This window comes from Aotus nancymaae, unplaced genomic scaffold (assembly GCF_030222135.1).
Source record: "Aotus nancymaae isolate 86718 unplaced genomic scaffold, 86718_ANA_hifiasm-v0.15.2.pri h1tg000032l_0, whole genome shotgun sequence".
In the NCBI taxonomy this organism is placed as follows: domain Eukaryota; kingdom Metazoa; phylum Chordata; class Mammalia; order Primates; family Aotidae; genus Aotus; species Aotus nancymaae.
In genome coordinates this window covers 18,679,299-18,706,844 of record NW_026988445.1, presented here as the reverse complement: position 1 = coordinate 18,706,844, position 27,546 = coordinate 18,679,299, and the positions used below count along the sequence as shown (strand labels likewise).

At 38.4% G+C, this 27,546-nt stretch overlaps 1 protein-coding gene across 4 annotated transcripts in view; it reads left to right on the top strand.

Annotated features, from left to right (window-relative positions):
- Positions 1-27,546, top strand: part of PCNX2 (pecanex 2) — a 308,138-nt gene that overhangs the window by 182,988 nt on the left and 97,604 nt on the right. For all 4 annotated transcript variants that reach the window (XM_064383610.1, XM_064383609.1, XM_064383611.1 and 1 more), the window contains exons 22-23: positions 16,909-17,019; positions 22,279-22,406. In XM_064383610.1, coding sequence (XP_064239680.1) covers positions 16,909-17,019; positions 22,279-22,406 — 239 coding nt within the window. The remainder of the gene's footprint in view (positions 1-16,908; positions 17,020-22,278; positions 22,407-27,546) is intronic.

Genomic DNA, 27,546 nt, shown 5'->3' with positions numbered 1-27,546 from the left:
TAATATATTTGGACCATTTCATTTAATGTAATTATTGATATGGTAGTGTTTACGGTTGCCTTTGTTGTTGTTGTTTTTGTTGTTGTTGTTTTCACTTCGTTTTTTCTTTTTTCTTTTTTTTTATTATTATACTTTAAGTTCTAGGGTGCATGTGAAGAACATGCAGGTTTGTTATAGAACACAGTCAGGCACACAGTAGATATGAAATATAACTCCAGAATGTTGCATATTGCCTTCTTACAATGACTGTTCCTTAACATATCCTAAGTCACTTACAGAGGCTGACTTGAACTCGGTGCTATTCCCAGTCTGCACAGGCTCAGGAGTAGACTGGTTTGCAGAAGTTCCATACAGCCACTGCATAAGCAAAACACATTTTCTGGGCTTTCAGGGATACCTATTCAACATCAGCTGCCACCCAGGATGGTTCAGGGAAAGAATTTCACAAGCTCTGCACTATGCCTGAAAACAAAGAACACACTCTAGTGCATCTGTGTTCCGAGGAAGACAGGAAATGCCTCAGTGATGAGACCACTGGTGTATGTCTTTATTTCCTACTGTGTGCAACATCTAACAAAAGGCAGGTTCATAATAATTATTCAGCACATATTGATTGAATTCATTTGAGAGCTTCCGAGATGGAAAACTGTTTTGTGAGAAATGAAATTTTAGGTCGGATGCAGTGGTTTGGATGGCATTTATTATTCTAGAGATGCTGACTCACAGTGGTGGGGGAAGGGGATGCAGGGAGGAGCAAGACTTTTAGACTGAGCATATGGATTACTTGGAGTTCCTTCTCTGGCTTCTCAAGGTGTATGTTTTGATTTTCTTGGCTTCTTATGAATCTTGTTCAGCTGTCTAGCTGCTGCCTGCTGTCCTGTTCACAGTGGGGAGTTAGCACAGGGTCAGTCAAGCTGGCAGCTGCACCGTGAATTTGTTGCTCTGTGCTCTCTAGTCATCAGAGTCCCTCTTGCAAAACCAAGAAGAATAAATTACAGTCTGCTTCTAGCTGTAGATCTACCCAAGTGATGACAAGCTGTTGTCACCCACTGGCCATCTCTCTGCACTGTGGCCACAGCCTGTGGCTGCATTCTTAGTGTTGTGTTGCATAATTGCAGAAAAGTGACTGCACAGCCCCTACACATCCCTTAGTTAAAGATTTACAGGCTAACACATCCACTTTCTTGTCTTCTGCTCCCTAGGACAGCACCCACACACAAAGAGGATGATTTCCCCTAACTCAAATCATGCAAGTTACAGCAGTTCATCTCTTGGGAGGGGCTGAAATGCGTGCTAGCAATTCCTCTGCCCTTCAGCCTTCAAAGTAAGAGTCAGCTTTTTCTCCCCATTTAGGATATCAAGCCTCCCATGCAAGAGTTAAAACTTTTTTTCTTCATTTTTGCTTTATTCTCATGCCAAAGTATACTATAATAAATATGTGAATTTAGGTATATTGTTCAAAGATCTACACAGGCACATTTATCCATGCTAATACATCAAAGAAGTATTTATGAGCACCCGTCTGTTTAAAAAGTTTTCAGCATTCTCTGCTGAAGGAGTCTGCTCACTGGTTAAATGTTGCTATCCCTTTGGGCAGTGATGTGCCTTCATTAATAGGGAGAATTGAAGAGCCAGAGCTGATGAATCTTCTAAGGAGCAGAGAAGTAAGGTATGCTTAAGGCACAAAGGCTACTTGAGTGGCTTCAGGGAATTCAAGACAGGTGACAACTCTAGACTCACTTGCTGAAGGAATTTTGAAAACCTTCCTCATTCAGCACCTAGGAGTGCCCTAAGGCCCTCTTTAAAATGCTTCCAGAATAGATGATAACTCAATCTGGTTAAGAGCCAGGACCGCCTTTTCCTTGCAAGGCTGCCCACTGGCATCTGCCTTCCTTTGCTGGCTGTAGGCATCTTGTTTTATGGGATGTACATTTAGAAACTGCAGATTTCAATTCTTTACCAGGTGCTCATATTTAGGACAAGATCTTCAAGGTCACAGATTTTCTCATTCTTTCTTTCCTTGAACTAGCGGTTGTAGAAGTACTTTGAGTGGTCCAAACCATAGTGTTTCTACCTTAGGTGAAGAAAGGCTATGAATGAGACTGAGATGGTTACTATACAAATTTGAAACATCCAAGGAGGAAGAGAGGGTAAATACCTGTCTTATCAGAAAAAAAGCAGTGACAATGACAAAGATCTGACATGTAAATGAAAATCATTAAGTAATAGGAAAAATTCCATTTAACCCAAGCTCCTATAGGCTATATGCTTGATGAACTGGGACAACACCTGAGCCTTTCAGGCTCTTGTTTCACTTTCTGAAAAACATTTACTGAAATACCTACTATGAGCCTACAAATCTTCTAGAAGATAACAGTAAAACTGTAAGTAATACCAGTGTCTGCTCCAAGGAGAGTACATTCTAATGGGGGGGTGCAGTAGAGATAGACATATAAAAAATAATTTGGGGCTGGGCATGGTGGCTCACGCCTGCAACCCCAGCACTTTGAGAGGGCGAGGTGGGCGGACCGCTTGAGCTCAGATGTTCAAGACCAGTCTGGACAACATAGGGAGACCCTATCTCTACAAAAAAATTTAAAATTAGCTAAGTGTGGTAGTGCTACTTGGGAGGCTACTTGAGAGGCTGAGGTGGGATGATCTCTTGAGCCTGGAAGTTGAGGCTGCAGTGAGCTGTGATTATGCCACTTCATTCCAGCCTGGGCAACAGAGCAAGACTCTGTCTCAAAAAAATTAAAAAATGAAAAATAAATAAATAATTTTGAAACAATGTCACAAGTGCAATCAATAAAATAATCTGTATTTATGAGTACTTAATGATATTCTGGTTCTTGAGCTAAAAATTTACATGGATGATCTCATTCAGCTTCACAATAAACTTCTGAGGTAGGTAGCATTAACCAGTCTGCTGTGCAGATGAGAATACTGAGGCTCAGTGGACTGAAACCTGTCTTGCAACTAGTCAGAGGCAGACCTACTGTCAGAACATGGGTCTGTCCAACGCCCATTTTTGCTGCCAACATTCTGTACAACTTTCCATGTGATAACAAATTACATGCCAAATATTTTAGGAGTCTCTAGAAGGAGAGACAAATGATTAGGGCAGTGGAGAGGAGACTAACAGGATAAATTTTGAGGGAATATCACTTTGAACTACTTCTTTATTCCATTTTATTTCTTCTACTGACATATTATTTGTGCTTTTTAAAAGTCGTTCTCTTATATTAAGAATATAAAAGTTAATTCATCAGTATCTACCTTTAAAGGTATATGTGTAGTGTCATTACACTACACATAAAGCGGTATAATATGATTTAAATATAATATTTAAATGTAATATTATTAAATTCATATATTTAAATTTATATTATTTAATATAATTTCAAAATATGTTTTTATATTTTAATTATATTAATATATTTTATTAATAATATAATTATTAGTATTAATTAAAATATATTTTAATATATTTTTAAAATATATTTTAATATATTATTTACAATATATTTTAAAATATGTCATTTAATATGAATTTCCATATATAAATTTAATAATATTAAATTTAAATCATATTATATTTAAATCATATTACACCACTTTATATGTAGTTTAAGGAACTTCAGCATTATTTCTTCTTCCCATCCTTTTTGCTATTATTGTCATATATTTATTTTTACATATGCTAAGAATACACAATACATTATTTACTATTCTTGCTTTAGAGCAATAATAAAATTCTAAAAATGATTTTATTTTATTTATTTCATTCCCAATGTTCTGTATCTTGTGTAGGTCCAAGTTTCTGACCTACATTATTTTTCTTCTGCCTGAAGAACTTTCTTGAGCCACTCTTGAATGTGGATCTATTGGCAAGAAATTATGTTGGTTTTATTTGCATGAGAAAGTATTTCTCTTTCATTTTGAAAGATATTTTCACTGGGAATAGGATTCTATGTTGATAGTTTCACAAGATGGGCAGTTCTCCCAACCATCTTAGCACTTTATAAATGTCACTCTATGACCTACTGGCTTACATGGTTTATGAGGAGTCTTTTGCAGTGCTTACCTTTGTTCTTCTCTGTGTAATATGTCTTTTTTCTGGCTGCCTTCAAGATTTTCTTTTTGTCGTTTGTTTTCAGTAGTTTGAAAATATGTCTTTTGTTTTTAGCAGTTGTTGCGTGTAGGTTTTGTTGTTTGTTTATTCACTTGTTCATTTGTATATTTATGCTCCTTGCTACTATCTGATCTTTTTTTTTTTTTTTTTTTTTTTTTGAGACAGGATCTCCCTCTGTTGCCCAGGCTGGAGTGTAGTGGCATAAACTTGGCTCACTGCAACCTCTACCTCCTGGGTTCCAGCAATTCTCCTCCCTCAGTCTCCTAAGCAGCTGGAATTACAGGCATTTGCCACCACAGCCTGGCTAATGTATGTATTTTAGTAGAGGCAGGGTTTTACCATATTGGTCAAGCTGGTCTCAAACTCCTGACCTCAGGTCATCCACCTGCCTCAGCCTCCCAAAGAGTTAGGATTACAGGCATGAGCCACCACACCTGGCCTGATATTCTGAATCTGTGGTTTAGTGTCTGTCATTTTGAAAATTGCTTAGCTATTATGTATTCAAATATTTATTTTGTTCTACTGTCTTCTTCTTCTCTTTCTAAGGTTCAAAACATGCCTGTGTTAGACAATTTGGTATTGCTCTAAAGGTTTCACATACTCAATAATGTTTGCAGTTTTTAACTCACTCAGTTGTATTTTGTGTGTCAGTATGGACCATTTCTGCTGAACTGTCTTCATGTTCACTGATTATTTCCCCGACTATGTCCTGTGTGACAAATTTGTGGAAAGAAAGCCTTCTATATCTGTGACTGTGTTTTTCACGTCTATCATTTCCACTTGAGTTTTTATTTTATAGTTTCCATTCCTCTGTGGAGACTACCCATTCAGTCTTTCATCTTGCTTAGTATTCCATTACAGCCCTTAACATATTAATCACAGTTCTTTTAAACCCCCTATAAGATAGTTCCACCATATGTGTCATCTCTGAGTCTTACTTTGATTATGGCTTTATCTTTTAGGAGTAAATTTTTTTTCCTGCCCTTTTGTATGCCTCATAATTTTTTGTTGACAGCTGGATGTTTTGTGGAGGCCCATAGAGACTGAGGTAAATAGTTTTTATGCCAGAAAATAAGCATCCATTTCCTTTGTTAGACTTTTCGTATGTGGGGAGGAGTGGAATTAAGCTAGTTTGGGAGTGGGACAGTGCTGAGCTTTGTTGTTGCAGTGGTTATCCTCAGGGCATCATGGGCTCTTTCCTGGGGGGATAACTTGTGTGCTGGTTGGAGAGCCAGGTGGGGTTGCCAGAGTCAAGTCTGCTCAGTCCCCAACTTTAGGGCTGTGCCTCAGAGTGGTGGCGTGCTCTAATGCCTTTCCTGCCCCTCTCCCATTGGTATATGTTTTACTTTTTACTTCAAACTTGTTACCTTGGTGGCAGAGGATGGGACAAGGAGGACGTTCTAATCATTTTTATTTTTCTTTTTTTTGAGACAGAGTCTCACTCTGTCGCCCAGGCTGGAGTGCAGTCATGCAATCTCAGCTCACTGCAACCTCCTTGTCTTGGGTTCAATCAATTCTCTGCCTCAGCCTCCGAGTAGCTGGGATTACAGGCACCCGCTAGCACACCCAGCTAATTTTTTTTGTCTTTTTAGTAGAGACAGGGTTTCACCATCTTGGCCAGGCTGGTCTTGAACTCCTGACCTCGTAATCCACCCTCCTTGGCCTCCCAAAGTGCTGGTATTACAGGCAGGAGCCACTGCCCCCAGCATCTAATCAATTTTTTTTTTTTCAAGAGTCAAGGTCTCACTCTATTACCCAGGCTGGAATGCAGTGGCTTGATCACAGCTCACTGTAGCCTGGATCTCTAGCGCTCAAGTGATTGCTCCTCAGCCTCCTGAGTAGCTGGGACTACAGACTGCACCACTGGACCCAACCTTGCTAATCCAAGTTAAAGAAAAAGACTGTGTGTGCTTGTGTATGTGTGTGTGCATAGTACATGTTCACGTGCAGAAAATGCAGGAAGGATAACTCCTCAAACAGTCATTAACTGTGGTTGGTACTGGAAGTTAGGTCAGAGTAAAGCAGGTAACAGAAACTTTCATTATACACTTTATGCAATTCTATACTATTTGTTTTTTTTTTAAAGTAAACTCCTATTATTATATTTTGATTTTAAAAGCTCCTATTATTATATTTATATTTTGATAAAAAAATGTGGAAAGTTTCAAGTGCTTACAAGAGAAAGCTTTAGTGATATGGAAAAAAATCACAGTATGAACCATCTTATTCTTATATGTACTAGATTAATGAAGTGTTATTACAAATAGAAAAACTTCAAGACAATATGTAAGTTAGATACCCAGGGAGGTATGCAGATGAGAGGGACAAAAGGGCTTTACAAAAAGCTGCCTTATAGCTCATCCATTAGCATTGTTCCTCTTGCTAAAATGCCATGTGGGTGAAAGCAAGCAGCATGTGTCCTGATAGGAGGCAAATGAACTTGCCTCTGATACCCATTTCCCAAGGGCAGCATTCGCTCCACACAAGATTATAACAGATCTTTAAGAGGGAGGAAGCCCCCAAAAGCAGAATCCAGGAAGCTGCTGCTTCTCCACAGGAAGAGAGAGCTAAATAGAATGCAATTCGAAGATGGAGAAGCTGTTTCATATATGGAAGAGTTAGAAGAAGGCTAACATGGAATTAAAGAAGTAGGAAATTGAAAAGGAAGGCAGAATGTGTGCATAAACTGTGTTATTTCTACCACTTCACTCCAAGGTGAAATGAGCGGAATACTTAGAGAACAAAAGTATCCGTCACTTTCATTATCTCAGGTTTCTTCCTTATTGAAGTCCACCCTTGCCTTCTTCCTCAACGGTCCACCTCCCCATACATCATTAACCTACGGTCCCATACCCCAACACATGCAGAAACACACAGACCCAGGATTACATTTATTTTCTCTCTATTGTGTTCTCTTAAGGGTCTGAATTTGTCTGGCTGCATAAGGTCAGCTCATCAAAGAATCCGGGCTTGTTGCATTTCCTTTATAAATGCCACATTGATTTGCCTAAGTAGCCTACTCCTGCTGGGTACTATCATTTCTGCATTGTCTCCATTTCTCTTCTTAGTTAAAATTTCCCAAACTGTACTTCACAGATAACAAACTATTACCCGAGGTTCCTTTCTCTCTCCTTATATTTTAGTTTCCCTTAGTAATTTTCTTTTCACTTTTCTGTTTTAGTTTAGTCAGATTCATCTTGCTTGATGCCTCTTGTCTGAATAATCCTGAGATTCTATTGTTAAATACAGTGTTTATTGCAATATAGCTCTGGTACCCTCTATGAGGTTTAAGAAGAATTCTTTTATTACTAGTTTGCAAGGGATGTTTAGGAATGGGTGTCAAATTCATTTTTCAACATCCTTTCTGCACCAATTGAGCAACATTCACTTTTTCTTTTTTACTTTCTCAATTTCGTTAATTACATTAACATTTTTTCCTAATATACCATTATGAAATGGACCAAATTTGATGATGATGTGTTTTTATACATTTATAGATTCATTTTGTAAATATTTCATTGAGAGTTTTTGCATTTATATTCATAGATAATAATATATCTTTCTTTCTTGTAATATCCCTGTCCAATTTTTACATTAAGGAAATAGCCTCCCAATATGGACTGTGAAGTTTTTCTAAGTTGCAAATTTTAAGGCAATATCTTCTCCTCTACAGAGTACTCTACCTGGGTTCTAAAAGTTCTAATTGGTACTAGAACCAATGAAAAGAACTTCTAAAAGTTCTTTTCATTGTCGTTCATTTTAAAATATGTTCTAATTTTAATAATTTATTCTTAACTATTATTTTTATTGTTGTTATTACACACAGATCCAAAGGATTGTGATTATTACAATTGTTATTTTGCCACCTTTTCATTATTGACTTCTAATTTAATTGTAAAACAGTGTGTATGATATTAATTTTTGTCATGGATCAGGACTGCTTTTGTACTTTAATAAGGCATCGATTATTGTAAATGTACCTATGTTTGAAAATTATATTCTTTCTCTTTTGGTTGGTTGTAAGGTTCTAATACACGTATCTCTTAGATGAAGCTTGTTAATTCTGTTGGTCAGATATTTCATATGCTTATTTATTTATTGTCTAATTGAACTATCATTTTCTGAGCTAGGTATCTTAAAAACTTCCCCTATGATTATAGATTTATTAATCTTTCCTTGTAATTCTACCCATTTTTACTTCAAATATTTTTGAGACTGCATGGCCAAGTATATATATTTCAATTATTTTGTCTTCCTGGTGACACTCTCCTTTCATCATTATGTACTGCTATTTATTCTTTTTTGAGTAAAAGTCTCACTATTTTGCTTAATATTAATAAAAGTAAGGAAGCTTTCTTTTGGTAAAAATGTATCTAGTATCTTTTTAAAAGTTACTTTACCTAAAATTTCTAGGTCACTTTAATATTTCTTCTAAATCTAACAAGATTTTTATTTTTAAGGCAGACTGAGAATCTGTGTTTTGATAGGCAAATTTTATCCATTTACATTTACTGTGATTACTGATATGTTTGGACTTTTTTCTACCATGGTATTTTTTGTTGGCTTTATGTTCATGTTGCTTTTTCTTTGTCTCTTCACCTTTTCTTTCTTACCATCTATTGAACAAAATGAACTTTTTTTGGTCCTTTTTTTCCCTCTAGTGCTTTGAAAATTGAATATTGTGTTTCCAGCCCTTTATTGCAATGATTTGCAATATATGGTCCCAGACTGGCAGCATAAGCATCGCCTGGCTTTTACCCAAAAGTCAGGTGATAACAAATGCTGGTGAGGATGTGGAGAAATGAGAACGCTTGTGCATTATTGGTGGAACTGTTGATTAGTAAGCCACTATGGAGAACAGTTTAGAAGTGCCTCAAAAAGCTAAAAATAGAGCTACCATATGATCCAGCAATCCCACTGGGGAAATCAGTATATTGAGGAGATAGCTGCACTCCTATGTTTACTGCAGTACTAATTCACAATAGCCAAGATTTGGAAGCAACCTAGGTGTCCATCAACAGGTAAATGGATTTAAAAAGAAAGACAAACATCATATATTCTCACCTATTCGTGGGATGTAAAAATCCAAACAATTTAACTCTTGGAGATAGAGAGTAGGATGATTACCAGAGGCTGGGTTGGGGCTAGTAAGGGAACATTGAGGGCAGGTAGAGATGGTTAATGTGTAAAATAGGAAAAGTAAATAATACCTAGTTTTTGATAGCATAACAAAGAGACCGTAATCAATAATAAATTAATTGTGGGCCGGGCACTGTGGCTCACGCCTGTAATCCCAGCACTTTGGGAGGCCGAGGCGGGTGGATCACAAGGTCAAGAGACCGAGACCATCCTGGTCAACATGGTGAAACCCCGTCTCTACTAAAAATACAAAAAATTAGCTGGGCATGGTGGTGCGTGCCTGTAATCCCAGCTACTCAGGAGGCTGAGGCAGGAGAATTGCCTGAACCCAGGAGGCGGAGGTTGCGGTGAGCCAAGATCACGCCATTGCACTCCAGCCTGGGTAACAAGAGCGAAACTCCGTCTAAAAAAATAATAATAATAAATAAATAATAATAATAATAATAAATTAATTGTGCATTTGAAAGTAACTAAAAGATTACAACCTGATTATTTATAACACAAAGGATAAGTGCTTGAGGGAAGAGATGCACAATTTTCCATGCCGTGATTATTATGTATTGTATGCCTACACCAAAATATCTTATGAATCCCTACCATGCACTCACAAAAATTAAAAACTTAAAAACATAATAAATGATGCTGGAAAAATTGGATATGTATATTCAGAGGGATGAAACATCTAGTTTTATCTTATCTCTCACTATATACAAAACTCACATCAAAGTAGATTAAAGACTTAAGTACTTTTGCCGTTTTTAGACATTTAGACGTTTCTCAAAAGAAGACATACAGATGGCCAAGAAGTATATGACAAAGTGCTCGACATCACTAATCATCAGAGAAGTGAAAATCAAAACCACAGTGAGATATCATCTTACCCCAGTTAAAATGACTATTATCAGAACATAACAAAGGCTAGCAGGTAGAGAAAGGGAAACACTTACACCCTGTTGGTGGGAATGTGAATGAATACAGTCACTATGGAAACCAGTATGCAGGGTCCTTGAAAAGCTAAAACTAGAACTACAATGTGATCTGGCAATCCCAAGGCTAGCTATCTATCCAAAAGAAAAGAAATCACCATATTAAAAAGATATCTGTGCTCCCATGTTTATGATAGCACTATTCACAACAGCCAAAAGATGGAATCAACCTAAGTCCCCATCAACAGATGAATGGATAAAGCAAATGTAGTATATATACACAATGGAATTTATTTAGCCATAAAACAGAATAAAATCCTGTCAATTTGCAACAACACTGTTGGAACTGGAGGACATCATGTTAAGTGAGTTAAACCAGGCACAGAAAGACAAATGTTGCATGTTCTCACTCGTAGGAGCCAAAAAAAACACCTGAACTCATTCATTTGCTTCTGTGAGGAAGTTTTATCATTCTCCACTATTTTTTATTTTATGTTAGTTTCTTGTTTTTTTATTTTCACCCTACTGGAATAGTTTAAGTTTAAATTCCACTCTCCTGTATTATGAGGACTTGAGGTTTTGGTGTATCATGAATGACAGGTTTTTATCTTCTCTACAGAAGGCAGAAAGCAAACTCTTTTTGCTTTTTTTCCAGCAGTGGTAAATGAAAATTTTTAATAATTTGCTCTTTATAGACATGGAACCCATTCAACTATGCTAAAACCCAATTCCTCAGCTCCTAAGACCTATATCCATGTCTGTGTTCCCTTAGGGTAGGTGTGGTGTCAGTTCAGACTTAACCATTCTTATGTCAGATTAGCTCTTTGCCTCTAACTGTTGGGGGGTGAGTACACCCTTTTGTTTTGAGTTAACATTTAATTTATGTTTCTCCTTACAAATTTTTTGATTACTTATATTATTTTTATAATGGATGATATCCTTTATGCATTACCATGCTCCATGAAGCCTATCAATATTTTGCAAAGTCTGATGGATGCTATTTAATGGGCTCCCAACACACATTGTTAACTAAGGTAGAATCTGCTTCTGGCATGAAAGTCACTCTTGTAATGAGTTATAACCATTGTCTGAATTTTTTTTTCTTACTTTACAAAATTCTGTCTCATGTTGTCAGCTACTATTTGGAAATATTTAATATCCCCAAATTGAAGTATCATATTTTCTGTTAACAACTTGTTATTCTGTAAGAGTGGTGCTTCCCTTCCCCAAAAAGTGGTCCCCTACATTTGAGATGTCACTAGCTTTACTTTTTCTATTTCTTTTTGAACATTTTTATACTACCCGTATTACCACCTATGCCTTAAAACATCTGACAGTTTTCCACAATTCCTTTGTTCCTGGCTTTTAACCTCTCAGCTGGGCTCGCACCCAAATTTATTAACTTGGTTGCCTGTGAACCTCCAGATTTCTTCTCATCTTATCTCTTCCTTTCCAAGCACTTGAGAGCTTCAGCTTCTCCACTGTTCTCTCACTTTGAACTCCATGCATCTTTAACTCAACAGCCAGTTTCTGTGATGCCTTTCCCTCTTGTATACCTCTTCAAGTTCAAATATTGGTAATTCCAAATTTGGGGTGAAGTTAACTGAAGCTGAGAAAGAACTAACTGAGTACAACAAAATGCAAAAAATGGCAAATGATAGAATGAATCTGGGAGCTTAGTAAGCATGGAGCAATAGGTGAAAAGGTGATAAGTGGGATTAGGAGAGAGAATTGCACTTTACTCAAATGGATGTATAGCTTCCTAAGACAACACCCAAATATAAGAAAATTCTGTAAGTAAGCAGTTATTTCACTGATCAGGACAGTGTGTAGGGGATCTCCAGAGTGAAGATGGCATGTGCCTTATTGCAGATGTATTAGCAAGGAAAAGTTTTGGGGTCACCTTTATTTGAAGACATTTCTCTTAAGCTGGTTTGTGTATTTGCTATCTATAGCAGAGATATAACAGCATGTCTGGTCTAATTGAAAATATGTTTCCAAAATAGGTCATTTTAAATGAGAGTATTTATGCTGGCTTTTCTAGGGAAACAGCCATAATTACTCCATTGTGATTTTCTTTTCTCTTTTACATTTCTTTTTCTTTTCTTTTCTTCTTTCTTTTTTTTTTTTTTTTTTTTTTGAGACAGAGTCTCACTCTGTCACCCAAGCTGGAGTGCAGTGACACAATCTCAGCTCACTGCAACCTCTGCCTCCTAGGTTCAAGTGATTCTCCTGCCTCAGCCTCCTGAGTAGCTGGGATTACAGGTGCACGCCACCACGCCTGGCTAATTTTTTTTATTTCTAGTAGAGATGGTATCTTGCCATGTTGGCCAGGCTGTTCTGGAACTCCTGACCTCAGATGATCCACCCACCTCAGCCTCCCAAAGTGCTGGAATTATAGGCATGAGCCACCGTGCCTGGCCTCTATTGTGATTTTCTTTACTCTTTTCCTGGTGTTTAAAGTGGAATAAACCCAGATGATTTTGTTTTCTCTTATACTCATACTCCAGTAACTTGTAAAATTTATTATGCATTTTAATACGGCTGAGATTTAAGATTTTGGGAGTAGAATGTTAGGAGTGAGATAAGCTTCATGAAAACAAAGACCTCAAACTGTCTAAGGAGATGCAAGTTCATAGCTAATCTAAATGAGATTTCTATTTAAAGTACTTCAATACAACATTATAATACATGTGGCCGTGCTTACTGGAAAGGTGTTGGTGTGGCTGTTTCCATTAAGTCTTATCTTAAATATTTCATTATTTTGTACACAATGGCCAATGTGGTGCAGAAGGTCCCTCCTCAAATCCTTATCTCATTGATGATCAATATTTAGGTTTTCTTTTGTGCTTACAAATTGCTGTTTTGATAGACACTCATTTTAAATTATTTTACCTGATTTTACTCTTAAAGAGAAGGACAAACTGTAAAGGGAAAATACGAAGTTGAATCTTTTTAAACGTGGATCATATCTCTCTACACTGTAAGAATAAAATACATGAGCCAAATCAATCTTTTTGGAGTTGTACATTCAAGAAGCACAAGTAACCCAGCAGTCTGCAGTGTTGAAATCCCTCAAGTGTCATCAGGCTTTTGGGGTAGTATCATATTTTATTAATTAGGCATTTATACTGAAAAGGATGTTCCAGGGCAGATCAGGTCCTTTTTTACCATATACGTGAAAGAACATGGCTACAGCCATCATTTTTCTGAATAGTGGCTGCAACTATAATGTGTGATGTTCATGCTTGTGATCCTGCCTCTCTGCTGTCAGTAGGAAAGCTTGGATAAAGGGGACCTTTCTGTAGCTGCTGCATGTCAGGCAAGTTTTTCCTATTGCTGTAGTTCACAGAAGGCCCATGGCCTCAAGGAGGCATGGTAAAGTTGGGTGAAAGAAATATCACTGGATGGAGAATCAGGAACTTTGATCTCTCGTTTGAGATGGGCCAATAACTTGCTGTCTAACCTAAGCAATCCACTTACCCTCTCTGAGCCTGGTTTCCTTCTCTGAAAAATGAGAGGACCTGGATTTGGTAAGTTTTAGTTTGGGGAAGAAGAGGGCTCTAAAATTACTAGGTTGTGAATAAGGTATCTTAACATGTGTCCTAACATTTATTTATCAAACTCTTTTGTAACACCTATGTTTGCCCGGCACTATTCTAAGTCTTTAACGAAGATGAAGCCATTTCATTCTCAGATGACACTTTGAGAAGGTACTATTTTCATCTCCATTTTATAGATGCAGGAATGCATGACCAGAGGTAGAGCTGGGATTCAGACTCAGGCAGCATGCCCTCAACCCCATGCTTTGAAATATTGGTGTGTGTTAGCATCTGACTCATCTAGAGCACATCCTTTTTCTGGTGGGCTTCATAGAGGAGCATTAAAATTATTGTGTTGTGAAGGAATCATGACTACATAAAGAAAGGAAATTCAGGAGCTCTGGCTTCTTCGGTGATTGAGAACAGTGGAGTCTATTTTGTGAGCTTCATGTTGAAAATCTTTACAAAGCATCTATTTTATTCTTCACAGTGTTCTTGGGGAAAAAAGGCATACAGAGACAAAGGGAAAGAACAATACATGGGGCTTTGGCTGCAAGTAGAGCATGAGAGTACTTGTATCTAGAATCCTTAGATGTCTGTCTGATTACTGGTTTTGCTTATGTGTAAATACAAGTTGCTGTGCTAAGCAGAAATTAATTGTAATAGATTCATTTAACCATAATACAGCAAAGTTTAACTTGTTAGAGCTTCAAACTTGCAGATGAAGCTTTCCCTGGGGCAGCCAGTCTGATTGTAGTTGCTGTAGCTGACCTACTTATCAGCTTTTTCAAAAGGTGGCTTAAATGCCTCCCAGGGTACAGGAATACACAGAAAACCTAACAGGAGTAACTTTCCATAACTCATGATTCATTTTTAGTGCATTTGGGAGCCATACATCATGTGAGGTAATCTTATTCATACTTGCAGTTTTCACTTAGGCATAAGTCACAAGATTAATTCTTAATAACTCAACTAAGAATTCTTAATATTGGGATGACTAGAAGATTTCAAATCCAGAGGTATTTTTTCTGATAGAGTTTGGTTAGGTATACATGAGCAAGAGAGCCTACCATCTCTTTTCAGGACTTCTGCCCTGGTTGGTAACTCAGAAGTCATGTCTTTTCTTGGGCATTTGACGTGTTCCCCTTCTGGTTGGGTTACTGGTGGAGATGGAAGGAAATGATATTGGCTTTTAATGCAAATCATATCTCTTCACAAAAGTGAGTCAAGAGTTTAAAGTTGCGTTAGAACTGTCGATTTCTTGGTTTGTAGAAGTCACTTGATGACTGGTAGAAAGTAAGGTGGTAGGGAAATGACTGTATTTTATGTAAACTCGTAAGGCTGAACCTCAGGTTGACAGAGTAAAATGCTGCTCTCTCAATTGACAAACTCTCAAAGGCACTGGGGGCTGAGGAGTCCCATCCAAAATGGATTCAGGAGGCTGAAATCAACCCCAGGATTAAAACCAAAGTGGCCTTTCTGAAAGATCTTGGAAATCAATCGAGATCAACCCTCTATGGTTGATGCAAGTGAGTGAGAGTAAAGAAATTGAAAAGTTGAGAGCCAAAACAAACTCCTCCTTTCCTTTCCTTTCCTGGAATTCATATTTCCTTGTAGTTTCCCAAGCCTAATCACATCATCTATTTTTTCCTCTTTCATTTTTTTTTTTTTTGCTTTTTTGCTTTTTTTATTCCTCCCTTTGTCTTCCTTGTTTCCCCTATTTCTTTCTTTCTCACTGTTTCCCGCTCTCCCTATTATTCTTCCATTCTCTTCTATCTAAAATTCTTCAGCTTTCACCTAAAACTCAGTGCTAGATTTGTAACTAGAGTTTCTGGTGGACATGTTTAGATCAGGGGTTCTATACATAACCAGATAGATGCCTGTGACTTCTTAAGGTTTCTCTATGTTTGCTGTGCCTTTGAGAGACATTTTATTCTTGGTTCATATACTATGGCCTATCCAATAATGCTTTATTCTACTTTAAAGTTTTTATCTAAAACCAGAATATTTATGAGAATCAGTATAAATCAGAAAAGTGAGGCAAAGATTTGGAGAGGATTCTAATTAACATCCTTTTGCCTCATTACATTTTTATGAAACAAATCAGGATCACATCATCTTTTGGTTCCAAAATTACAAGGGCTCAGTTATCTTGGTTCCTTGAATCCTTTCTTAATGGCCCCATCACCCAAATCTTGCCCTCTTTTCATTATGACCTTCTGTTTTATTTAATAGCTATTGAGCCTAATTAAAAATTGTATTTTTTCTTCTCATTTCACATCATGGCCTTGGTGAATGTGTTTTATTGTCTCAAATGCTAGCCAGTCTCGGACCAAACATGGCATGCTATTTGAAGTTTTCATTATGGATGAAGATCGGCTGTGGATTTGGGGAAAGAAATCCTGGCGGGATACTGACTGACTGCATCTAGAAGTGACAGCAGCAGAATTTTGCAACTGGGATTCATCAGTCACTTCTTACCATAATGCAGAGGTCTAAAGCCAGAGCAGTCCATCCTTCTCTATCCTTATCTGCACATTCATCATCTCCATCTTCAATCCAACCACTGAACAGTTAGTTCACTCTTACATGTTCATCCTTAGTGTACGTGAGGTCTCTCCTCTGTGTTTTCCACATCACCCCAAAACTCAGTTTCTCCTTGTGCTGTCTGGCCAATGCAATAGCTTCATATCCTGTCTTAGCTTTCTAAAGTACTTTGTAACTTGCAATTCAATGGTATGGAGCTGTTTTCTCCAGTAGGAACAGCTGAAGAGGTGAAATGAAATTAACACACAAAAACCTCAACAGTGTCAAATGATGATAGGTTTCTGTATGTACTCCCTCTAGAAGATCCAATATGAAGGAGGAAAGAGCAGGCTATGGTTGTTCTTCTGAGAAAGGCAAAGAGATACACCATATGTATATGGGTTGAAATAATAAATCTGTTGAGATTAACCATGCAAGGTTTCTTCTGATCAGCCTGTTGTTGTTTTAAAATATCGTTAAATGACTGCATTGCATATGAGACGCAGGAAGGTAAGAGTAAGAGGGCAGACAGCAGGTTCACTGCCCCTTCCTAACCTTGACAAGTGTCCTTTAAATGACCTTGATGCAGTTACTACTGTTGTCGTTGTCCTTGCTGATGAATCTTTTTTTCTTTTACTTTCAGCTCGGGGACCTGCTTCACAAGTTACAGTTCGTCCTGACATACGTGGCTCCTTGGCAGATGGCTTGGGGTTCTTCGTTTCATGTGTTTGCTCAGCTCTTTGCCATTCCTCATATCCTTTCTGCTTCTATTTTCACCCTCAGGCTGAGATTCACATTTTGTGGAAGCAAGCTTTTCATTGACCCCTGGCAATAAAAAGATTTTAAAGTCTTTAAGATTACATTTTAATGGGGACACGAAGAGGCACTTTGGATCCCTTTAGGCCACTTAGCCTTAAAAGATGTTTCTTAATTTTGAACTCTTCCTGCTTCTTCATGCATATTCAGGAGTTACTTTTATTTTTTCTGGTCCTTCCATTTCCCATGCCCAGATCTTCATTAAGATATCCTGTCTTTTAAATGAAAAGTTACTGCTTAAATGATTGGATCACCTTGTGCAAAATAGTGCAAATAAATTTGCTGTTATTAAACATTGTGGATAGGGTCGATGCATTCAGTACATTTTTATAAAGTGTATATGATTTTATACTATGGTTATCATATTGCACTCTAGTAATATTCAGAAACTCAAGATTAGGTACAAGCAGCATTTGGAAGACTATAATTTAAAAAATTAAATTATGGTCTTTTAGTTGCAATTAGCCAAGAAGCCTTGGTTTCCATGTGTGTTTTACAGTGTTTTCATAATAGTTTGAATTTATTTCATAAAAAATTTTGAGATTCTTCTAAAAATCACTTTGACATTGATTAGCTAAGTTTTATATATGTACACACATGGGTAAGGGAAGTGGAGAGAGAAATTGCTTTAAAAATGCTCTTGAAGAAAGAGATTAATTAAAATTTGACTTAGGCCTAAAATAATGTCCTCAAAGGTCTCCTCACTGAATTTAGAGTTTTTATAACTGTGTGTTTCCTAGGAAACAGGAACCACTTGCCTCAGAATCCCTGGAGGAACCAATTAACTAAGTAGATTGCTGAGCCCAGCTCATACTTTTTAAATCAAATTTCACAGGGCAGGATCCTGGAATCTGTCTTTTCACAAGCTTCCTTGGTGATTCTTATGCCATCAGTGTATGTGAACCAGGCTTCTAAACTGGCAATTCATCAGGGCTGCTGTTACCTAACTTGAATGACCACTCAGAGCTTTCTTCCTTGTGAAATTTACATAAGGCTCTTTAAGACAATTCTTAAGGAATCTCTAGGACCTTAACTTGTAAAGGAATGAAAACATACTTGGGATAATCCTTGAGTGATAATATTTTTAAAAATGATTTCTTCCAGGTTCATAACATTTTTTTTTAAATGTTAAGCATAAGAAGAGTGGTTCTCACAATACACATTGTTCTATGTTCCTATTCTTAGACCTGCATTGATACTGCTAAAGTGTTTCAAGGTCATTTGGCAGAACAAGCTAAGAAAAAATTTATATATATATTTGCAAAGCCTGAGCTCGTGCACCACCCTTTCCCTTTAGCGGCAATCATTTTCTGTAATGCCAGTAATGTCAGTTTTCCTAAACAGAGTCTTTTAAAACAAAAACAGTAAGGTTAAATAGTGAGTTGATTTTTAGTCTCTTTCTGATGTGTTTCTAAAGTTTCCTGTCTAGAATTTAAAGCATGTTTATTAAATGAAAATGATTAGATTAATGCAAATTTGTTGTTGAGGACTGGCACCAAGCATTTAAAAATTGAAGTGATGATTCCTGATATCGTAACTTTGGACTTCCATCTGTCCGTAGCATTTCTTGTTGATGTTTATGCCTTGTTAGGTGAGTTCAATAATACTAATTATTCCTTGGAGTTCCACAGTTGAATTAAGACTGTTCTGGGAACCATAATTTTCAAATACTTGCCCTATATTCATGTTGAGGGTTCACACATGAGCACATGGTATTTAGCACTTAATAAGTTCTAGAAGAATAAAAACAGCATTAGGATTTATCTCAACTTGTGCACAGTGAGCATTAAATTTAAATATTTTCACGATGTATAGATGGATTGTCTTACAAAATGGAAACTTTCTAGATGTAGATTTTATTGGGCATTTGGTGGTTCCATTTTAGAACACGCAGTGGATCCCCTTGTTTTGTTCCTAAACCTGGCCTTGTTAGTGACACCCACTTCCTCCCCTTCTGCTAAGATACAGAGCCTTCAAATTGACTTCCCTGGAGGCTGGCCACTGACAGGGTCTTTACCCTCTCCTCCTTACCCATGGACACCCCTCATCCTTCATCAGTTGTAAAGGTAGATATTTGCTCCTTGAAGTCCAACATCATGCTGTTCAGAATACAATGAAATAAATAGTTGAAAAACTGGATATACATCCCGCCCAGACAAAGCTATTAAGTTATTGAGTGTCAGCCCTGGATCTTGACTAATTTCAAAATGTTAATTATTTTATCACTCTATTAAAAAGTTGTGGGCTCCATCTCAGCATTGAAAAAAGGATAATTTGCTCTGTTTTGGAATTGAATTAGCTTTCAGGCCAGCAGCAGGGCACTGTTTGATAAATTGCTTTTTCCAGTACTAGCATGTTTTCTCCCTCCATAGCCTCAGTTAGCTTCTGAGCTTGTAACCTCCAGGGAAAGATGAGGACATTCACCCTTATAATATGTGTAGAGACCATGCAAGACCATTGTCTTCTAATAATTAGACAGACTTAGCTAGATTCTTTCTAGTAAACCCGGAGATTGGGAGGGCTGCTTTCTATTTGGTGCATCCTTTTCAGCTTCTAATGATTTTTAAAAATCTTTTAATAACTGATGTTTTCATTTTAAGTGTACTTTTAAAGGTGTGATCATCTATCCCTTAGGTTAAGCCCCCAGCTATTTCTCCTAGAAAGAAATAAAGAGGGCTTTATGTGCCTACTCCTCTTAGGAGCTCTTCTTTCTTGGCACTGCCTTGCCAGTAGTAGTGACAGCCTTTCATATTTGCCCAGAGTGTGCTATAATTCTTTACTGATATTTCCCCGAAAAAAGATCCTCTCTATTCACTGCCACCCTCCCTCTAACCTGTTAAACGTCATTTCCTTTCCTACCACACTGAACTTTATTTTTAGCCTAGTACTAGTTCCCTCACTTCTTAAATTTTAGATAATTGTTTCTGGCATTTTTTAAATGTACGGTGTAATCTCTGGGGAAATCTTAGAATCAAAAACACAAGCCACATCATCCCCACTTTTAATATGTGTGGAGACCATGCAGGACCACTGTCCTATAATTAGACAGACTTAGCCAGATTATCACATATTAGCACGTCTGCCCGGCCCTGGCTCCACTTGATTTTGTCCTGGTTCCTCTGCAAGCTCCATCACACCCTCTGTCCCCTGATGTAGGGACTTCTCCTTCTTCCTTTCTTCTCAACACAGCCCCTCAGAAAACTCCACCTCTGACCCGACTCTGCTTTCTAGTATTTTTTTCAATACCTTCTCTCAGTGATACATTCCGTACAATTCCCTTTTCTTCAGTGACAAGGAGCATAATAGCTAATTTGTTGTGTTTTGTGGCAGAAGTATTTAGGTATTTTAAGTTTTCAGAAGAGGAAACTGGTGGGTGATAATAGATATCACAGTAGCAGATTGTTCTGTAGTTCTCCATTTGAACCTAGGTCAAAATAAAAAGAATTGGATTTAAATTGCAGCACAATAGAGAAATAGAGATCTTTATGATATCTAAACAATTCAACATTGGAATGGATTATTAATGGAGGATGTGACATTTCACTCCTGAAAATGCTTGGGAGTAAATAGAAAGTTTAAAAAAAAGTCACTCTTGAAGAAAAAAAAAATCGTGATTTTTTTTTTTTGGTTGTTTTTTTTTGTTTTTTTGAGACAAGGTCTCACTCTGTTGCCCAGGCTAGAGTGCAGTGGTGCAATTCTAGCTCTCACCTCAGCCTCCCGTGTGGCTGGGACTACAAGTGTGCACCACCATGCCTGGCTAATTTTTTTAAATCTGATTTTAAATCTATGAAAATGTCTGTGAAAATGTGGACAGGACAAGACTCACGTCCTTTTTTATATCTCACAGATAAATGGGGCTACCCTAGTAAGGGAATACTATTCCCTAGTAAGGGAATCCCTGCTTCCACCCCCACCCCTTTATCACATAACTTGTTTAAAGTTATGTTGAACCACTTAGAAGTCCGAGTTACTTCTATATTCTTGAAAATGAAATGCAGAGCCTTCCTATCTATGCCAAACATTTCTTTTTCACTCTCTGCCAGAACTTTTTGAACCTGAATTACAGAAATAAAACCCCCATTAGTGCAGCAGTGAGAGAGATACAGTTGTCACTAACTTCCCAGCAGGAAGATCAGCCCTGTTGGAGGTCAGATCAGATCTACAGTAGAATGATCCAAGTTCTAATACCCTAGGACCAGGAAGGATATGCATATTATAGGACCTGGGCAGTCCGGCTCTCCACTGACTTCTGTCACCCCCATGGATTCTGGCCAGCAGTTCTCTCTTGCGCTCCAACCACAGGCCCCACAGCACCTCTGTGCCACAATGATGGTGAGTGATGGGCAACTGGGAGTCTCCAATGATGGAGTTAGCCCTGGAGGGCCCAGCTTGCTCAGAGAACTGTTGTTTCTGGCTCCTCCTGACTAATCACCAAAGATTCATTGGACTTAAGCCAAAAGCAGCAGACATGCTAAGTTTAATATTGACCAATTACCTCTTTGATCAAGCAAGATATTTGAAATTGGTGCATACCAGTACGTCAGAAACTTATATAAGGATGCCTAAAGAAGGAACTTGGCCCACAAAACACTTACTTCATGTGCATGTGTTTTTTGCTTAAAAACTAGATATGACTTGAATTGAGCCAATGGTGTTTAATATACAATATCTGTTTATGTGTGTATCCATCTATCTAGATGTGTATCCTATCTATCTAGATAAATAGATGGATAGATATTTCAGAGGGAAAAATGATTTGAGAAAGAGATGCTATCTTCCCAAACAATGCTATTATTTATTTTCAAAATGTATCATCTTATTTTAATTATTTACAAAGCTACTTGATACTGTAGTAAATGTACTCTAGTGTGTTTTGTTCAGCTAATAATCTTAGTAAAAAGAAACTGTTCCTTTCAGTCCTTAGATATTAAATCTTTGCCATGAATCAGACTAAGACCACTGAGATTTTTATGAGAATCATTTGTGGTGATTCTCATAAAAGAGAAATGAGACCTAGCAGAGTACTACTGAAAGTTTTATATTTATAAATGTATACATAGAGAGATTAAGTGTGTATCCTTTGTTCTTTCTTTGGTGGAAAAAAAATGGCTTTAGTGAAAACTCATCAAAATGTGATATATTTTAAAAATATAGAAATGATATATATATTTTTTGCCTTAACTCAACATTCTCAGATTCTGCCATGCTTTTCTTCCAGACGATTGCCACATCAATCTTTTCTACCCCACTGAGTCCATTTCTTGGGAGTGTCATTTTCATCACATCATATGTCAGGCCAGTGAAATTCTGGGAGAAAAACTACAAGTAAGATCCTAAAATCAGTGCTCAATTGCTTTTCTCCAGTTTGTGCTTCAGAAGGCTCCTCTGCCTTCCTCTGTTAGAAGATCCCTGGGTCCAGGCTTCCCTGTGCTGTGGGGCCAGTCCAAACCTGTCTCTCTTGATGACTTCCTCAGTTCATTGACTCAGCTCTTGGGTCTCAGAGCTCTGGAAAGAATACGACTGATTTCAAATTAGCCAATGAATACTTGTCCAGGTTTCACCAGTTGTGAAGGAAAATGAGTTATCACTGCCAATTTTTAGTAGGTGACCTAGGGAAAGGTTGTTTAACAAGCCATTGTTAATGTCCTTTGATATACCAAAATGGCCCCTGGATGGCACATGTTTTTCCTCTCTGTAGCATCCCTTCAGGGAGCATTCTAAATATATAGTCCTGTACAAGTGTGCAGTTAGTTATCACAGCTCTATGGAAAAGAGATGACCAATTTCTGAGTGCCAGAAAACTTGTGGCATAAAAGTGAAGATGATTTCTTCACTTTTTCTTCTCTGTTTGGACCTGTCATAAATTTCCTTAAGCAATTGGTGATTGATGAAGTAGGAGTGTTATTCTTAAGGGTAGGTGAGAAGAGAGAAGTGATAGTTCACCAAGTAATTTTAAAGATCTCTTAGTGATTTGTTGGGGAAGGTCTTGAGAATAGCTAGCAGGGAAGGAAAGCGTGTGTACCCGGAGGTCTTCAGCTAAGACAGAGACCTTTGGATTGCTCCATGTGCTGGGGCGGGTCTTCCATTTCAGTCTCCTCTGCCCTAATTTATTAGCCAGACTTGTGCCATTTATTACTTTTTTTTTTTTTTGACAGAGTCTCACTCTGTCTCCCAGGGTGGAGTGCAATGGCGTAATCTCGGCTCACTGCTACCTCTGCCTCTGGGTGAAGCAATTCTCCTGCCTCAGCCTCTCAAGCAGCTGAAATCACAGGCGCCTGCCGCCATGCCCAGCTAATTTTTGTATTTTTAGTAGAGACGAGTTTTCACCATCTTGGCAAGGCTGGTCTTGAACTCCCGATCCACCCGCCTCGGCCTCCCACAGTGCTGGGATTATAGGCATGCTATTTATTACTCTTAAATCCTAATGCTTTTTCCATAATTTGTTTACATTTTGCAGAAAGCTAGCATTTTACAACGTGTGATTTATGTCTCAAAGAGGCCATTATTAAGTTAGAACTGTGGTTTCATGTTTCTCCCAAGAGATGGTTTATAAAATGTGCATCCTTCTGGTACAGGTGGTGTGGCTTAGGGATTAGAACACAGCCTGCCTGAGTTCACACACCTCATCTCTCCCACTTAACAGTGATCATATCAGGTCTCCTTTTCCTCATTTGTAAAATGGAAGTGAAATAATAGGACCTACTTCATAGACTTGCTGTGAGGAGAAAATGAATTAATATACGTAAAACATGAAGAACAGGGGCTGGCGCAAAGTAAGCACCACGTCAGCCTGGGCTAGGATGATTTTTCTCTGACTGCTCTGCATAGAAGTTCCCATCCCAGCTTGACCCATGCTAGTAGGTGTTTACCATGACCCAGGGGTATCTTCTTTGGACAATCTCACGTTTAGGGATGCCCTGGTGAAAACTAACCAAACCAGTGAGCCCTACTTCGGGTCAGTGAGAAGTGGAAGGAGGTCCCTCAGGTTTCTGGCAGATTTCTTGTCTTCTAAGAGAGGTAGATTTTTGCAATAAAAGTAAAGTTGTCTTGAAATTCACACATCACAAGGCTGCCCTTTTGCATTGGTCTAAAGAGACATGCATTTTTATAGAGCCAGAGAGTACAAGAAAATGATCAAAGTTGGCTTCTCTTTAAGATTTTTTAGGAGAAAAGAATTTGGGGGACCTTTTTTGGAGCTCTGAAAGTCACACTTCTGGAAAGTGCAAATACTTGTAAATAAGAGGAGGGGGCTTACATCTAAACAGGGAAGGAAAGTGCAACATATTTAAACTTGGTCCTCAGTGTAAAAGGTTTCTTTTTGTCTCCTATTCTCAGAGAGGGAATCAGTCTTTCTGGCATGGGAAGATTCAATAGAAGTAAAACACCTCTCTGTTGAATCAGAAAGGATTTTAAGTGTCCTGGGTGGAAAGGGGAATCTTTGTGTGGAGATTACACTGGAGGGAGGCATTCTAATACCTGTACTAAAGGAGTTACGTGTTTTGTTATTTAATCTCCCCACTTCCAAAATTCAGCCATCCTTTTAGGGTGTTATGTTTGGGTCCAAATTGTCAGTTTATGTGGGTTGCTTAAACATATGGGCTTCTAGAGCAAGATTTATGTGTATTCAGTCCCACAAAGAACTGATTCTGCCATGTTTATTCTTTTCATCAGTAAATAACATAGATATTAGCACTAGGTTTCCTGTATGTGTATATGGGGTGTCTACCTCTGGATGCCCTTCTCGTGGGTTGTCTACCTCTGGATGCCCTTCTCATGGGTATGTACAAGGATACCTGCCCTTCCCTAGGTTTTTCCGAAGGAGCCAAATGGAAGGAAATTTTCAGTTCCACTGCAGGAGAGAGTTCTTGGCGCAAAACCCAGCCTGCTGAAGGTCTGTTGTTGCCTTTTGTGAAGGCATCAGAACACAGCATCCTCTGGTCCATCTGCTGAAAAGATCAGTGGATGGAAATCACGACAGTAGAGTGGTGGGTACCAGGAAAGGGAATGACAGGAAATCTCATCTGGATCCTCACAAACACTCTGGAAAGCTCACTCTATCTATTTAAAACTTTTTTGTTGTTGTTTCAAATCCTAATTCATGAGTTTTAGTGTTCTGGCTGGAGAGTTTATATGTGGCCGTTCTAATTACCATCTTTTGGGTCTGATACAAAGGACCAGTCAGGTAATGTAATTTACTCTGTTTAATTTTGTACTAGTTGTTCCGTCACTTTAAAAGGGCCTCCTGAAAAGACATTCTCGTCTGGAGCTCCAGTGAGCACATTTCCCACCGTGAACTGCCGCCACCAGCCTAGGTGTGTGTGTTGAGGGATACCTAGCAGTCCCCTCTCCTGGCTTCCTCTTTCTTTTCACCTCTGCTCCCTCACTTTCCAGTCCGTTGGTTTTTACTGCAGATCTTTGAAAGCTGACTTTTGTTTGTGCAGGTCTCTAGTGAGAGCTGCAGTGTAACAAAACCATTTTAATACTCTAAGGAAGTGGTAAGTAAATCACCAGTGACCTGATAACCATGGCTAGACCCTTTTCTCCCTGAATTGGCCTGTCCTAAAACCTGCAGACTTCCTGTTCCCCGATTCTGTGCCTCACTAGGGCGTATGACAAATGTGTCCCCTGTCTGCCTTTTTACCCTAGCCTCCTAACTAATCTGCTTGCTGTTCTCTGCTCAAATATAGCTCTAGGATAGCTGTCCTAAAACACAGCTCTCAGCATGTCACTCTTCTCCTCAAAAGCCTGCAGTGGCTCATTGTGCCTGAGGAACAAGGAGAAATGCCATGTAGACCAGCATTGTCCAATAAGAAGTTCTAGATGATGTTCTATGTCTGTGCTCTCCAGTATGGCAGGTACCAGCCACATAGGGCTACTAAGCACTTGAAATGTGGCTAGTCTGACCGAGGAACTAAATTTCAAATTCCATTTACTTTTTTTCTTTTTTTTTTTTTTTGAGATGGAAGTTTGCTCTTGTTGCCCGGGCTGGAGTGAAATGGTGTGATCTCAGCTCACTGCAACCTTCACCTCCCAGGTTCAAGTGATTCTCCTGCCTTAGCCTCCTGAGTAGCTGGGATTACAGGCATGCACCACCATGCCTGCTAATTTTGTATTTTCAGTAGAGACGGGATTTCTCCATGTTGGTCAGGCTGGTCTTGAACTCCCAACCTCAGGTGATCTACCCGCCTCAGCCTCCCAAAGTGCTGGCATTATAGGCATGAGCCACCTTGTCTGGCCAAATTCCATTTACGTTTAACTCACATAAATTTAAATAGCCACCTGTGATGAGAGGCTACCCTATTGGAAAGCACAATACAGACCCTTCTTTCTCTAATTTTCCAGCCCATCTCCTGCAACACTTTCCCACACATCACATACTGTGAATTTCCATTCCAAACCTTTCCTTGGATTGTACCCTTCATATAGAATGATCTTCCCTCCCTCAACCTCTTCCTTTTCTGTCCATACCTAGTTGGCAAAGCCAAACTTAAATGGCAGCTCTGCCATGAAGTTGCCCTGATCACCCCAATTAAAAATTATCTTTCCTGAATTCCTGTAACAGTTTGCCTTTATGTTCTGGTTATCTATTACTTAATAACAAATCTCTGTAAACCTTAGTTTTTGTCTTAAAACAAGAGCACACAATTTGTCATATCTCATGGCTTCTATGGGTCAGGAATTTAGGAAGCGCTGAGCTGAGTGGTTGTGATTTGGGGTCCCTTGTAAAGGTGGTGACTGGGACTGAACTAGAGAATTGAAACTGCTGGGGACTAACTGGACATCTTTCTCTCTTTTCGTGTATTCTCAGAACCTCCCCATGTAGTTTCTAGGTGAGTGATAATTTTGGCTTCCTGAGAGCATGGTGGCCTCAAGGCTTCAGCATAAGTTTTCTAGTGAGTAAGGTATTAATAAAAGTTGCATTAATTTTTCTGGCCTAGCCTTAGATGTTTTGCAGCATCGATTCTCTCTCATTCTGTTGTCTACAAGTAAGTCACTCACCCACCCAGATTCAAAGGAAGGGGAATTATATTCTGCTTCTTGGTGGATACATGGTAAGGTTCAAGAGTGATTTGTAGGATGGAGATGTACTGTAGCAGTCATGTTTGGAAAATAAATTTGCTACTATGGCGATCAGTAAATTCTACCCAGGATTGATATAGTCTATGTATGCCTTCAATTCTGAACTTGTTTATTTTTCATTTTTGTATGCCTATGTGGTCCTGCAAAAAGTAGGTATTCTGTAAGTATTTCTTAAGTGAATTAAGTCTAACAATATTATGTCAGAGGAAATGGAAATAACAGTCTGGCTTCACATTTGCTAGAATGAGAACACTCACTGCTAGACTGATGTGGTCTTGACTAATAAGGTTTTTAAAATCTGTCTTGGGCCGGGCGCTGTGGCTCATGCCTGTAATCCTAGAACTTTGGGAGACTGAAGCAGGCAGATCACCTGAGGTCAGGAGAT